The sequence below is a fragment of the Corylus avellana genome, chromosome ca2 (assembly GCF_901000735.1).
Source record: "Corylus avellana chromosome ca2, CavTom2PMs-1.0".
NCBI lineage: Eukaryota > Viridiplantae > Streptophyta > Magnoliopsida > Fagales > Betulaceae > Corylus > Corylus avellana.
Genome location: NC_081542.1, coordinates 8,157,721 through 8,174,827, shown reverse-complemented (window position 1 = coordinate 8,174,827; position 17,107 = coordinate 8,157,721). Strand labels below are relative to the sequence as shown.

The 17,107-nt window shown below is 32.3% G+C and overlaps 1 protein-coding gene across 1 annotated transcript; it reads left to right on the top strand.

Moving 5' to 3' along the window:
* The first annotated feature begins 14,304 nt into the window (after nucleotides 1–14,304).
* LOC132168991 (F-box/kelch-repeat protein At3g23880-like) lies at nucleotides 14,305–15,477 on the top strand. Its single transcript, XM_059580085.1, has one exon. The coding sequence runs from the start codon at nucleotides 14,305–14,307 to the stop codon at nucleotides 15,475–15,477; it is 1,173 nt and encodes a 390-aa protein (XP_059436068.1).
* Nucleotides 15,478–17,107: the final 1,630 nt, after the last annotated feature.

Here is a 17,107-nt window from a genome sequence, read left to right as displayed (position 1 = left end):
ATTGGATTTGGGTAGGGTTGACAAATTTTAACACGATTTGCAAACTTAACACGAATTTGACATGAAATTAAATGGTTAGTGTTGAGGAGTCTGACCCATCTAATTAAATTGGTCGGGTTAGAGTTGATTTATATAGTCTTATACCCATGCATCGAAACGACTCAAACTCGAGACGCAACATAATAATTGGTAATTTTTGACATGATCTGCAAACTCAATATAAATATAAAATTATAGGGTTAGGGTTAAAGGATTTGACTAGTTTAATTAAATGGGTTAGGTTATGGTTGACTTATATAGTCTTATATTTATACTTTGACACGATCCAAACCCGACACAAAAACACAAATTGTCACCCCTAGATCTAGGTGCTGTAGTTAAAACTCTCTGCAAAAACAACCAAAATGTCCAGATTTTATTTTTTTTTAAAAAAATTGAAAACCAAAACGTTGTCGATTATTCTCATTTTTTTCTTTCTTTTAACTAAATGGGAAAAAGATTACAGGAAAAGTCGATTATTCTCACTTAAACGTGTTTGGTTAGAAAAAAAGAAAAAAAGAAAAAAAAAAGAAGGTTAAATCTCGACCCTTGATTATTTTTACAAGAGATGTGTTGTAGTAAAAGTCATATGCCGGATCCCTTGATTATTTTCTTATCATTTGATTATGGTCAATCCAAGTGGGTGATTAACAAATAACGATATTTTTTTTCATTTCTTAATTTTTAAGGGAAAATGAACTTGCATCCTTACAATTTACCTTCTTTTAGTTTTTATTTTTATTTTTATTGGAAATTCATTATCAAGATTGAAATGTATAACTTTCCTACCTTATTTCTATTCAAAAAGGCTACCTTATTTCTATTCAAAAAGATATTGCAACTATAGGATGTTCTCACAAGGGTAGTAATTTGTGTTTGCGTGTTGAGTTTGAGTCGTATTAAGGTATGAATATAAGACTATATTAGTCAACTATAACCTAACTTATTTAATTAAACATGTTGGACCTCTTAACCTTTATGCACTAATTTCGTGTCAAATCATTGTTAAGACTATATAGGTCAACTCTAACTCAACCCATTTGATTAAACAGGCTAAACCCATCAACCCTAATCTCCGATCATATTAAAAATTGCCAACCCTACTTCCTTCTCTCACTTGACTTGCCTTGAACACTTTCCTTCTATTTCATAACAAAAATGATTAACCATATAGTCCACCATAAAACAAATTCTCTCACTAGTCTTTTTCTTCTACATTTGGTCCACTTTCTCCCTACATTAGCCTTACAGTTGAAGCATCATTGGGTTGTGTCACTATCTTCCTCATTGTTATTGTTGCTACATACAACACAACAAGGACATAAATACCCATCACATTAGTACTCAACCAAATTTACCATTAATCCTTAAAGCATGTAATTCAATTTTAGTTCATGTTAATTCATTTTTATATATTTATGAAGGCAATTATCCTCAAAACCTCAATATGATTGAGGGACAGAAGAGAATCTGATCATGTTACAATTTGGAGAAAGATTATATAAACAAGAGACAAGTTGGAACTTTCTCCATGAAACACAGAAACAGATAATGGAGGGAAATGTTCTTGAGACAATCATTGTCTGCGCCCACCAAACACCATTCCTTCCAATAAACAATTGCAGCCCATTCCTAAGCCTCCACATGCACTTCTCTGCCTCTATGCAATTATTAAGACTTAAAAAATAAAAGAATCCCATAAGATACCCAATATTAAATACTTAAGCAATTAAAGGGTAATAGTTCTAACCATTTAACATGGTGGAGAGCTGGAAGCCATGTGGAAGGCCAGCTTCCTAAGCATGGACTCAAATTCCTCATCATTGATCTTACTGCCTTTTGGAAGGTGCTTACACACACATACACAATATATATATATATAAATTTTTTTTTGCTATATTTTTTTGTACCCATTTGGGATTCCATAAGGAGGTACAAGATTAGGTGTCCCACATGGTGTTATGCTGAAGCCACCACAACCATGAATATCATTCCATCTATATAGAGGGATGGGGGAATCAAAATTGTGGGCAGCATATGAATTCAATGGCGGTGGTTGGTTAGCCTTCTCCAGCACTTGAAAAGCACAAAGGATGAAGAGAAAAAAAGAAAAAGAATAAATGTAACAAGTACAAATTAAACTTACTGATAAATTATGTATGAATTAATAATATTTTTTTTAAAAAAAATTATGAATGGATCATGCCATTGTCTTTGGGAACAATTCTTTTGTTGAACTCAAAATGGAAACTAAGATGAGATCACATCTCTTAGAGTAATGCTATAAGTCTTTCTAAAATCTTCTTAGAGTCATCCCAAATGTGATGTGACTTTTGAAATTCCCGTTGAATTTGAGATGTGATTTATTGACTTTTGATCTATTGGTAATTTTAAAAGTCACATCACATTTAGGATGACTCTATGAAGACTCTAGAAAGATTTATAGTATTACTCGTAAATTTAGAAAGTCATATAGTGCAATACTTGACCCTTGTAATGAGAAGGGCTAATGGAGCGAAGAGGGTCAAAAAAACGTGAGTACGTATCACGAGCCTTATTGAAAGAAAATGCCCTTTACTATAGAACAAAGCAAGGGATTGAGATGTGTTAGGCGAAAGCCATTGCATTAATGGAACAAGCAACGGACGAACGCACTAGCGCGAAAGCGGTTGTGCGCGTTGCAGTTTTTTTTTTTTTTTTCATAGAGGACATGCTAATGAGAGTTACATTATATTGCACAACTTCCACAAGGTTGCAAACTTCCAATACTTTTGGTGATACATTTTTTTTTGAATAATTTCTTATTGTGCTGAATAGCTTTTATGGCTTAGGTGCTTTAACGGTCTAGATTTAATTTAATTTAATTATTATTATTTTTTTCTTAGAAAGTATTCCCTTATCTCTTATGGGGAAGACTTAATAGTTGTGTTATTAGCCCATTGGGTTGGGCTTTCTGTTATCTCTTTGTTTTTTTTTTTCTTCTTAATTTTTGTAAAAGGGCTGTTTCAAATTTCATGGGCTTCAAAGTTCAAGCTGAAATTCGAAACCTTTGCCACTTAGCCCGAACCTCTCTTGTTCAAATGTTGTTCTCAATTATTTTTTATTTTTTATTTCTGTAAGTATTGTTCTTAAATTTGAAGACATGCAACCCCTTGCCGGGTTTTGCTTTTTTTTCGTAAGAACTTGTAAAAAGTGCCTTGTTCTTCCAGGGGGATTGGCACAAAATACTAGTAAGGAAGGAAGAAAAAAAAAAAAAACATCCTATCCTGTAAATCATTGTTAAACTAAATGGTTAGGAGTGAATTGGGTATATATTATAGACCGATGAATCGGAAGAGAGTGAATTGATAAACCTAACCCTAATAGCCTGGAGCTTTACATGAGCCATTAATTCACCTTCCACCTTTAGTTTAATTTAGAGAGGACATTGATCGAAGAGGATCTGATCAACATGACTAGGTGGCACTAATTGGGATGTACATGCGGGCGGATATTAACCGACTGCATTCGATATCCACTCTGCTATCTGCACATGCGGTTAGCAAAAATCACTATCCACGTATGCAGATGCGGTTATTTTTATATTTATTATATTTTATATATAATATATAATTTAAATATTTATATATTTAATAAATTCACCAAAACATTGTCCTTTTGAGTTAGGTATATGTTATGTTTAGATTGTTTAGGTATTTTTTTTTCTTCACAATTCACTCATTCACTTAGGTATAAAAAGGCAAAAGTAATATGAAATCAATACATTTTCAAGAAATTAGGGCTTAAAAAAATTAAAACAAGTCCAAAACATTAAAAACCGGCCCAAATTATTTTTAAAATCGTTTAAAATAGGCTATAATAGAAACCCAAAGAAGGCCCAAGAGACTAAAATAGACCAATTACCTAAAATGCGAATAGCGGATAATAACTGCAGTTTATAATTGTAATGACCGTGCGAATATGGTTATAAAAACCTATGTAGAGCAATATAAAAACCTATTGCAAATATAAAAATCCATATTTTCAATATAAGTAACCGAATTCGTATCCACATATACACCCCTTGGTACTAAGGTAAGAAAGCACATCCGTATATTAACAATAGTACCCGTTTTAAGTTAGCCCTTGTAATGACATTATTAATTTATCCTGTTTTTCATGGCGGAGGTTATGACCGATGTGGTGGTGGACATAGATAGCGTGAGGCCATCGCCCTACAACATTTAGGTATATGTTATAGACCGATGAGTCGGAACTCTTCGATGGGTATGCATAAGTTTTAGTATAATATTTTGTGGAACAGTGTAATATGTCTAACGTTGTGTAGATGTTGAAGTTCTAAATTTTCTTTGTATTTTCTAAGGTTAATCTAAATTCTTAAGTGGCGATAGAAAAAGGAGTTCATATATCATGGTTGCCCCTAATGGGAGTTGGGAATGTAACATAAGTAGTCCATTTTTGTGGTGCTTGATTAATTAATAAAATAAAAATATAGTTGGAGAATCTATAGTTTATACAAGAACAACAATCAGGCCATGCATACATGAACATGTGTCAAGAATATGTATAGTTTTCATTAGGACATAGTTGGAGAATATCAAAGAATCAATTATAATATTACTAAATTGAGGGAAAGGGTAGAGGGACTAGTGCCGGCCACGATTTTTTTTTTTTAAAGAAAGAATTATTGTTGTTATTGTTTTTCGAGGTTAAGAACATCAAATAGGCCACTAACAAAGAGAGTAATTCAGTTGTAGAGGAGAGGGCCATGGACTGGACCATTATATTTTTAATAATTAAAAAAAAAAAAAAAATTTATTAAAAATTATGAGGGTCCAGAATCCCATTAATTTCCTAACGTACGTACACCCATTATGAATCGAATATTATATATAGAAAAAAATGAAATAAATAAACAAAGAGAAGTACCCTTTGCCTAGCCTCTCTTGTTCTCTGTGCTGTACTGCAATAACCTCTTATTTAGATTTAATTTTTGTTTTTTGTTTTTTTTATGAGCAATACAAGAAAAGGGGACTCTCTTTAGATTTAATTAGTCCCATAAGATCTCTCCAGCCATTACATGACTGTCTGACTGCAATATTCATAACAAAAGTCACTTCCAACATCCTAAGACTACTTTTTTATGTGTACCATGTTACCATACAATATTATGGAATTCAACCATGCATATTTTATTTTTTCTATTATATATATGTGTGTATTTTTATTTTTCAATTCTCACTTATATATTATTCTGGTCTACAAATGTCTATAGGGTATTTCTAACAAAACATTTGTCAATTGAAAGACCAGAATATATAATAAGCTAGTGAGAATTGATAACAAAAAATAGGAATTTGTGTTTTGATGTAGCTAGTGGTACCATCTATTGTTTTCAAAAATGAAAAATGCTTGGTACTTGTATAGAAAATTGCATTTGAATTAAGTTTTTTTTTTTTTTAAAAAAAAAAAACTAAAAAAGCCAAAAAAAAAGAGCAAAAAGAAAACCACAAAATATACAATTTAAAATAATTGTGGACCACGCTGACGCTTACACGGCTTATGCCCCCTACAAAGTCTTAAAGTTGTTGGGCCAAGATAGTAAAGAGTCAAGGTTACTAAACAAAGCGCCACCATATCAAATCTTCAATACTCAATTACCCTCTACTCTCTTGTAGGATATATATAGAGAGGGAGAGAGAGAGAGAGAGAGAAAAAATGTGGGTTTGTTGATTAAGTATGGAGAGGTTTTATTCATTAGCTTATAATATAAATAAGCCCTTTATGTTTGTCTCACATTGCTAAGGAATGAAACTCATTTCTCATGTTCTCTTTATAAATAGAGAGCACTCTTATGTATTCATAACTCAAAGGGTAAAGTCTACATACTCCCCTCAAACTATTACCCAATTGACAATGTCCCCTTCAAACTTTCAATTGTGACAATGTCTCCTCCAAACTACCAAAACATTCTCAATGTCCCCCCCCAAGACTAGCAATATGATAAAAATGCCTCTATAGATTTCTCAATAAGACAAAAATACCCCTATAAATTCAAAAAAAAAATTGATTTTTTTTTTAAAACGAAAATTTTTAATTTAAAGATAATATTTAAAAAAAACAATTTTTTTTAAACAATCTTTTTTTTTTAAACGGAAATTTTTATTTAAAAAAAAAACTATTTTTTTTTATTTAGTTTTAAAAAACAAAAAATTTCATTTTATTAAACGAAAATTTTATTTTTTTAAACGTAAATTTTTATTTAAATAAAATTATAAAACAAAAATAAAATAAAAACAAAAATTTTCAATTTTTATAAAAAAAAAATCGATTTTTTTTTTAATTTCTTTCTTATAAAATTGATTTTTTTTTTTTTAAAAAAAAAATTGACGAACGTTTGGATTTTTTTTTGTTAGTTTTAGGTTTTTTCTAGAAGTTTTAGTGTTTTTTTATTTTTTTTATTTTTTTTATTTTTTAATAATTTTACTAAGGGTAATTTCGTTATTGGGGGGAACATTGATAATTTTTGGTAGTTTAGGGAGGACATTGTCACAATTGAAAATTTGGAAAAACATTGTCAATTGAGTAGTAGTTTAAGAGGGTTATATAGACTTTCCCCTCACTCAAATAAAGGAAATAGACATAGATTAAGGTGGTTTGACATATCCTACATCCACACACCATTTACTGCTTAAGTATGGAGATCTTTGCTCAAGATCGAGTTTTCACTCCTTGTATGACATTGAACATGCTTGACATATATCCCTGATCATCAAACTTGTCAACTTGCTGTGAAAATGTTTTTCCCGGCCAGATGATCAGCTTGGGCCTTGTTTGGTTGTTTTGCAGTATTTTGTGTTGCTTGATGCAAGTAACCGAGTGTTATTTTCTTGTTAACTAGTTTCTGCAACTTGAGTACTCGCTAGCTGTTCCACTTTTGCTCTTCATAAATTCAAAGGTTTGCTATATTTTTTTCCATGAACCAATTATTGTTGGTGCAACTATAAATTAACATTAAATGATAAACATGTAGCAGAGATGATATATATTAATTATCAAAGTATATTGTATATATGCTCATAATTGGGATCTCAGTCCTTTCTTAAGAAACCAATTTATTGATAATAATATAAATGAAGAAAACAGTACAAGATGTTCTCTCCCAAATACATTCTCACTTGGTTGTTCAGAAAACATCTAAAAGAAGACAACTTTGGAATAATATAACAACTCGTGTTAGAGCTCAGGTTTTCTTCTACTTTTCTCCATTTTCTTTGCAACCAAATGCAGCTAGCACAAAACAAAAGCAAACAAGGAGACACAGGATAAAAGGGTGCAAGAACCTCCATAGACTTTCCCGCTTTGCACGGTGTACCGGAAATCTAGTCAGGCCGAACCCCGGTTATAAAAAAAAATAAGAAAAAAAAAGAAAAAGCTAGAACCTGACTTCCTGTGAAGGTTGCATTTCTTCAACTCAACCCCTTTGTTTTGAAGTCATGAAACAAAACACACAAGGAAAATAAGTAATGTAAATTTGAGCCAAGGATCAGACTTGCCAAAGGGTTGTGTTTTTTCAACTCAACCCCCCATTAATTTCTTCTGTTTTGGGTGACTTAGTACGTAGTTGTAAGCCATGGCCAAAAGATCAGGCTTCTATAGAATGGCTCCACCATGGTTAAAGCCTGAGCACTGCAATCCTTCCTCCAAACATCTTGACTTACCATAATTTCTTAATTACTAGGAGAAGAAGAAGAAGAAGATGCAGAAGATTGTGGAAATATTGGTCTACTTTTATAGGGCTAGCTAGCTAGCTCCTTTGTTGTTGTATTGACGAGGGACAGGAGCATATAATAATAATAACAATAAGATGCAGTACACCAGGGCATCTTTCACTTGTTGGGAGGCTTTAGGCCTAGCTAATAGGGGTGGATCATATATATCCCATAATTTGAGAATCTTGTTATAGAATAAGATTCAAATTGGATGAAACAACTCAACATTGGTCCACTGCGATTGCTGGGTGGATTCCTGACTTGTATCAACCTATGATTATAGGTGACAACTCCAGTGATCAAGCTTTCACTGCCCTTTTTCTTAAATTTTATTAATTCTAACGTCTTATATTATTCCCACAAGTAGGATCATCTATCTCCCATTCTCCCCCGAATTGCGACTCCCGGAGAGTTGTGCTTCAACTACACTTGTTACCTAGATAGGGACATGGATACGGCCAACTCCGTAATAAGGGTTGTCAGTTCATAATCGATCGAGATACGAGTATAAGATTATATAAGGTCAATTTTAATTAATTCAATTTTTTTAATTAAACATGCTCAAACCCTAAACTGTTAGTTTAGTATTGGGTTCGTGTTAAAAATTGTCATTTCCTAATATCGTGTGTTGGGTTTGAGATTATATATATAGGTCAACTCTAATCTAACTCATTTAATTACACTAGTTAGACCTTTCAACCCTATTCAGCTAATTTCGTATGTAGTTTGTATCAACTTTACGAGTCATATTAAAAATTGCTAACCCATTGATAGTTAACTAATCTTAGGGTTAAAGCACTTGGTCTCCTATGCAGTATACCAGTCAGCAGAATTTGGATTATTTGAACCAAAGATGATTCAGTTTTGTAAAAGGTAAGGGTAGAATTGTCCCAAAAAGTATGAATAGACAATTTTACCCTTGCTTTTACAAGAGCTCCTAATCCGTCAGCAAGCTTTTATACCAAATTATAAAGATTGAGGTTTCCTTTGATGCACAACCAGAGAAATACCATAAAGAATGTGACATGTATCACGCATGTGTTTTGCACAATCCCATCCTTTTTGTACTATTACTTAAAAAAAAAAAAAATTGTCCCAAAGAGTATGAATAGACAATTTTGCCCTTACTTTTACAAAAACTCCTGATCCCGTCAGCAAGCTTTTATACCAAATTATAAAGATTGGGGTTTCCTTTGATGCACAACCAGAGAAATACCATAAAGAATGTGACATGTATCACGCATGTGTTTTGCACAATCCCATCCTTTTTTATGATTACTTAAAATAATAATAATAATAATAATAATAATTTGAAAATTTAGGGTGGCCAGGTCCACATCCCCGTAAATGATGCAATATTTCTTGGACAATATTGCCCTTCGGCAAGAATCGGATCAGCTAGTCATTTGTTCCACTAAGTTCTCATTTCCACATGGTTGGAGAATCTCAAAGAACCCAATGAGATTTCTGAAATGAGGGACATGGAAGAGGGACTATATAAAGAGGGCTACCAACTTTTTTATTTTTATTTTTATTTTATTATTATTATTGTTATTTTCTTTATTGGGTGAAGGAGTACTGCAAATTGGCCACCAACAATGAAATTAATTCAAGGATATATAGAAGTGCTTCGAGGAATGGATCTAATTTTTTTTTTAATGGATATATATATTGTTTGGGACCTATAGCTTGTGTTCTTTCTTTGTTTGCCTAAGATATATATGTCCTAGTGTATTTGTATTGGTTTTCTTTTTCTATTTCATTATTACGTACTACTTTACCAATTAACAAAAAAAAAAAAAATAGTACATTTATGAAACATGTCCTGGCTTTTTTGAATAGGTTAGTAATAAATTTAACTTAATAAAATGGACCAGAATCTTATTTCCTGGCACCCATTATTAAGAGAATCTTATATCTTCATTAAAAAAAAAAAAAAAAAAAAGTGTACCACTTATTTGCCTACCCTCTCTTCTTCTTTGTTGTATTACATTGGCCTATGTCTAGATTTAACCAGCCGTATAAGAGCATTAGCAGCCAACTCTATAAATTTAATTTCTTGACACCTTAATGCTGCATTTGGGAAAAATGATGCTAATAGGCGTCATTACACTGTTCAAACGACACTTCTTTAGAAATGGTGTCGTTTGAGCAGTGCAACGACGCCACACAGTGATGTCGTTCACTATTGAAATGATGTCACCTAGTAAGGTGACAACGTTTCACTATTGACGTCGTTTGATCGCAGACTCTCATTGGAAGGGAAGTTGAAGTGCTATTCAAGATCTTGAGTATAAATACTTTAAAGTAATTTGGTCCTCTAAATTTAAGAAAAATTTAAAAGAAACTGCTACTAGTGATTTCATGCCAAATTGTCTATAATGACAATATCTGGTTGAGATTCTTAAGGGTACTTTTCTCTATATGTTCCAATCATACTCTCATACAATATTGCTTGGAAGGTGTAAAAAGTTTTTTTTTTTTTTTTTGAAAGAAGGTGTAAAAAGTTAAGAGAATTACATGGAATTCAACCAATTGACCTACAGTTTTAAATGGCCTTCGGTGTAATTGAAAGGAAAGGGCTTACTTCTTCTTTTTTTTTTTTTTTTAATTGTATATGTGCACACTTCTTCTATGCATAAATAGGATCGAATAGGAAAGGGATTGGCACGCCCTTTGATCTCAAGATCTTCCATGCATATATATGGTAACTTATTTTAGTAAAACAGTAATTCAAAGAAGGAAAAAAAGGTAAGTACAGTAGAAATTTATAATAAGATAATGAGAAAATAAAAATATATAATAATTTAAGAGAGGACGCATGCACCCCTTTCATCTTCTTGATGTTACCTTTAGGTTGCCGTTTGTGGAATCTTAAATCGGTTTCCATCTTTAATATTTACTAGTTGTTGCTATTAATAGTCCTACTCTCTAATCCACGCACCCAGTGCATATAGATTAGTGATTAGTGTACATTAGATTGAGATCACCAACAATTTTGTTTTGTTTAAATTAATGGTTAAATAACGAACAATTTGAATAGCAATTGTGAAAGATTCGACATGTGATCCACATGTTCGAACATATAGGTGGCTGGTTGAACATCCATATGAAATCTCTCACAATTATTGTCCAAATAATTAGAAATTTGAACAAAAAAAAGTACCGACTATCTCAATCTGTGCAGAGTATAGATGTTGGTGAGATTATAGAAAAGTTATATTTTATCTCAAAAAAAAAAAAAAAAAAATGCTACTACGATATATATTATTGATAGAATTGTAAGATTTGAGAATTACATATTCTGCCCATGATAATCTAAAGAGATAAAAGCATGAAAGAATGACACATAATTAAGGTGGTTTGTGTTAGAAAAATAATAATGAAAAGATAGAAAATTAAAATTGCTCATAAGGTGTACGTGTTACAATGCCACTTCCCTCAAGGAATTATTTGTCTCCACCAGAAATGAAATGCAAATGGGTAACAACAAATATTTCTCTAGGATACAATGAAGCCCAAAAAACTTCTGTAGTGCGTTTTGCACAAACTAAATTAAACCCAAACACCTTCATATTTTCTATTCTATCAAGACACAAAGACTTTGATAATTTCTAAATACAAAAAAAAAAGAAAAAAGAAAAAAAAAAAAGAGTTCTTAAGACAATAGAATAAGAGATAATTATCTTTTAAACTGCAGAGATAATTTCGAAATTAAGCTACTAATCCAACAGACACTTAATTTTGACCGTTAGATTAAATAATTATCTAATAATAACCATTAGATCTTTATTATTTAATCTCAATCGTTATATCAAAGTTAATTTGATCTTACAATTAACTTTAATTATAGTCTAACAAACCATTGGATCTACCTAAGAAGCATCATACGGTTTAGATACCGTCCAAAATGAATGGTAATGATCAAATCGCTCCAATACTAAGTGCCAAGTGCACCATCAAGGCACCACTAACTCCTACAGTCCACGCCACGCTCACACGTGTGCGTTTGGTGCTTCCCACTGTATTAGAGTATACACTTTTGTATATATACTAAAGTATTTTTAATAGTTTAAAGTTTGTTGGACCTTATAAATGCTCTATTTTTAATGTGAGACTCAATTTATTCAATAATCTTTAAAACCTTCCATTTTAAAGCATTCCCAATGGCACAAATTAATATATATATATATATATTGAAAATCTTTCAACTGCCCTTCAACAGTTTAGCCTATGGCTTATGTCTACACGGTAAAGCCAGTTTTTGGCTATATCTTTCTTTGATTATTTGATTGTATACTAGACTCTATTTACAGAGAAAGTGTCTATTTGTTACAGGTTTCTTTTACTTCTACATTATCAACAATCATCCTGAAATTCTTATCACTTGAGTTCTTGTAACTCTTGTCTTTTGAGTTTTTGTAACTCTTGTGATGAATTAAATTGGAACATCGGCTATTATGGTTGTAATGGGAAAGTGGCTACTTTTACTTTTGGTCATGACTTTGACATTGGCTACATATGGCTGGCATTGGCTACTTTAATTTTTCCGGAACTTGGATGATAAGGATACCTCGACGATGAAACATGTGTTTGATCCAACGACCACTCATTAAGGAAGAGTGATTGAGAAGAGAGAAAGAGACACTGTAACAAAATGTTATACTCTTCATTGTCTAGAAAATCACTGGAAAGAGGAAATCAAAAGAAAGATGAAAATTGAGGGTTTTTTTTTAAAAAAAATTTTAAAAAATTTTTAAACAGGTAGGGGATCTTATCAATTTTCCAATCAAATTGTAGAGGAAGAATTTGACTGTGTAGACCCGACAGTGGTAATTGACGAAGATGAGAGAGTTTGAGAAGATGGTGGGTTAACCATTGAGAAGAAAACATACTAGGGGATCGGAGAAAAATAGCAGTGATGCCTTTAGAAGGCTTTGGTACAATGTAAAATTTGAGAATTACATATTTCTCCACATGATAATCTAAAGAGATGAAAATATGAAAGAAAGACACATAATTACTATGCTATATTTTGATAAAAAGAAGTCGTCTCTTTGTATTAAATTTAGCTTTGACCCTTAAGAATTTAAATGGAGCATGGTAAATTGTTTAAAATTTGGTGTCAAGTTTGATGATGTGTTGCCAAATTAGAGTGATTGATTGAAACAAAGTGGATTAGGCTACAACTTTGTGCCCTGTTGATGTTTGAGAATAATAAGAGTTGAATTTTACACTAAAATTTGCATACGTGGATTTACTTTCCAAAGTACACAGCTCAAGTTGGATTGCCAACAAAATGGTTTGCGTTTCTATCATACTGAGCTTCTAAGAATAAATGCATGCCAAGCACATTAACTTGTAAACAACATTACCTCTCCATTTTCTTTCAAAATATTGAGTCACAAATATCCTTAAATTCTTCCTAGCAATAATAGCTAATCGAGACTAGAGAATATATTAGATTACAACATAATGAATGTTTAATGATGAACCTTGTAACCTTAAGTGATAAGGGTTTTGGTTGTAATGACATTCTCACTAGCCCGCCGGTGAAGCCGGAGTATTATATGATTTGTATGGTGGAGACGCTTTGCGCAGGTTTGAGGTTTGCCCGATAAGAGTGAGTATAGGAAGTGACCCTTACCTTGGAAGGGTTCTTTGTCATAAAATAAAATTAAAAAAAAAAAAAAAAATGATGATGAACCTTGTGTTACGTGTATTACAAATGTATCAAATGCATGAAAAAAGGTCCTCATTTAGTTGCTAAGGTAAACTCAGAGTTCAAGCTACAAGTTGATATCAAGTAAGCTTCATTTAACTTGGACTCAATCCAAAGCCTATCAATCCCTAATTCATAAATAATTTAGCAATATGTATTTGAGTTTACATGTGTTAAACTCAAAGTAGCAGTTTGAATTCATTTAAACATATCAAGAAAATAATTCAGAAATTCCTGATATAAACTGCCATTATCATTAATTGGTTTACTGCCTTCACAAAAAACAGAGAATTAGAGCGCAAAGAAAGCTCAAAAAATAAAATAAAATCATACGACCATTTTCAGAAGGAGAAGATAAGGTATCCAAACATTAGCACAATCGATAAAATGGAACTCACACAAGATAAGGTATCCAAAAAAATATAGTGAATACAAAGGATAAAAGATAAAAATTCGTAACCAAAATCAACATCAAACTCCCATAATAATCAAAGTAACAACAACGAAAGGCAACCCAAAACCTTTCTAACACCCAGAAGATAAGTTCAAAGCGAACAGAAAATCAAAAAGATTAGATAACTTATTATCTCTAAGTATTTTAATCCTAAAATACCTCTATTACTTGACTAGACTGTAAATGCTTCTTTTGGAGCCCCTGAAATCTGCTATAAATCTTGTAGCTAGCCGCCCTGTGATTCAAAACTGAAACCCTTCTTATTTTTTTGGTTGTTGTGGAAACTAAAAAGTAAAAACCATGTGTTTGTTTGATTGATGGCCAAGCGACAGAGGAATCCGATGTTGATGTCCAACGAATTGTCTGAAGACTTGGTAACACAGATTCTGCTATGGCTTCCGGTTGTCTCCCTATTGCGACACAAGTGCGTCTGCAAATCGTGGTACGCTCTCATCACTAACCAATACTTCGTAAGAAAACATGTCCTACACAACAAAAACAACGACAGCAAAAAAAACATCCTCCTCCTCCCTAAAACCACCACCCTTGATTACGTTGTATCCATGCTTTCTTATGAAACACTCCAAGTATCCCAAGTATCCCCTACACAACCTGTATACCCACCTTATTTTGGGATAATCAACACTATTAATGTTCTGGGTTCTTGCAATGGTCTCATTTGTCTCCTTGATATCTATTCAGTGCTTCTTGTTATATGGAACCCTGCTACTAAAAAAACAAAGTTTGTCCCCGAATCAAACCCCTGCTCTCGCTATGGCGCCGACATTGATGCTATTGGATTTGGTTTTGATGCCAAAACTAATGACTACAAGATAATCATGCTTGTTAGTTTCTCTCATCCTCCTTATGAAGAAGAAGTAGTCATATACCAAAAAGAGATATACAGCTTAAGTGCCGATTCTTGGAGAAAAGTTGATGGACCCCGGTATACTGACCTTCATGGTTATGAAGGTCCAATGACATACATCAATGGGATGGCTTCTTGGGAGGCATCGGGTGATGATTGGGTAGGTCTTTTGTCATTTGACATGAGCGACGAGGTATTCCTAATAACACCGCTGCCGGATGATGTTATTGGGAATCCCAGTTCACATATTTGCAAAAACTTTTTTGTGATGAATGAATCAATTGCTATGGCAACTAGTATGTGGACAAACAGTATGAGGGAAAAATGGTTGGATGTTTGCTTTGATATATGGTTGTTGGTCGAAGTTGGTGTTAAGAACTCTTGGACTAAGCTTTTCACTATTGGACCGTTTTCAGGAATTTCACGACCATTAGGATTGCTTAAGAATGAAACCATGTTGTTGGAAAAGTATAACAATCAGCTGGTATTGTATGACCCCTCTACCGAAAAAATGACTAATATCCAAATTCATGAAAACACGGTCTCGGAGCATTTGGTTACTTACATGGAGACCTTAGTTTCTGTCAAGGGAGGAAATGAATTTGTTGACATTAATGCCTGATGGCCATCATATTTTCTGCTTATTCTTGTCAAATGATGTCTTTCTGGTGAGATAATTTTAAGATTAAACAAGTGTCCCATATGTTTAGTATTTCTTATATTTGTTTTTGATATTTCTTTCCGAAATTTACTCTTGAAGAGGTTAATTTTGGTACTTAGATTGTTGCTGTTTTAGTTTTCTTTATTTTGTTGTGTGGAAATCATCAGTGATCAAGTAATGAATGAGACCATGGTAGATGATTGTAATGTTGATAAAATTTAAGTGATGTGAATCAATGGAGGAAGATCAGAGGAGAAAGTATGTGAAGCTCATGATGATGAAAAACAACATGTTTACATTTGGGAAAACACCTCCATTCAATGTTTGGCTTCAGATCTCATTATACTCAAATTGTATGATAGGTATAAGATTATGATTAGATAATAAGATTATAATTAGATAGGTTATATAGTATGATGAGATATAGATAGGATATACAGTTATTATTAGATAGGATATATAGTAGTTGAATTGTCCAATTCATTAGGAGTAGATTATTTGAATTTGAATTAGAACTTTACGTGTTATCTACTTGTATTTCTATAAAAAGACTGTTTGTGGTCAAATTGTGGTTTTCTCCCACCCTAAGGAGTATGAAGAGTTGTAGTCTCTTATATCCGAAAGGAGCTATCAAATTCCATCTCATGTCACTACCCAACCTGATATATAACAAGAACCCTCTCTTGATCTTTAATTAGGAATTTGACATAATTCTGCCATGATATATATATATGATTTACAATTGGATTTAGTAAATGTCTAATTCTTGGTTCCTCTGAAGTAGAAGCAAACTCTTTGTTTTTTAACATTAGTCACCAATTGGAATGAAAAAATAAAAGAAAGTACGAAATAGATTATAACTAGAGGAAGGAAAAATTGTGATCAACCAAGGAATATCAAAAAGAAGAAAGAAAACTAAAACTTTAACCTCAAGAATAGGCTTCTTTAAAAGAAGTTATTTGAAAAAAGAAGAACAAATAAAAGGATTCCATGCATGAATTTGAGAGCGTGCCAGCAAATGCTGCAAATCATCAAAATGCATCAACAGAGCTACTAACTATGATTCAAACAAAAAGATCTTTAATTAACAGGTTTCTCAAGTTGAGAATCTTAAGAAAAGGATATTTGTGGAACAAACGAATTACTCATGCATGGTCAAAACTCCAGCAGGCAGGAGAGGAGGTGATATATATATTCTAAGGAAAGTGGATAAATATCATTTCTGTAAAAAAATTCCACAAAAAATTCCCAGTCAATATATATATAAATTCCCAGTCAAGCTATTTTTCTTTTTTTTTTTTTAGTCCATAAAAAGGCTTCGCCTTGGAGTACAACCTTCTTAACGATACCTTAAAAGACTTTTCTCGGGGGATCGCCTCCAACAAGATACAAAGCACTTGGCACAAACTTCACCAACAGGTTCCTAAAATTAATTTTCTATATAGATATTATATACTAATATTATTATGTTGCGAATAAAAATCAATTTTATTAGTTAGTATGATTGAATTAAAATATAAAAAAAAGTGGTGATTTAATTTTGTTTCTTAAGAAAAATATTTTGCGTTGAAACAAACAAAGCTTAAATAAG

Bases quoted from the DNA above. Each gene is read 5' to 3' on its own strand.
- LOC132168991 (XM_059580085.1), top strand. From the start codon at position 14,305: ATGGCCAAGCGACAGAGGAATCCGATGTTGATGTCCAACGAATTGTCT.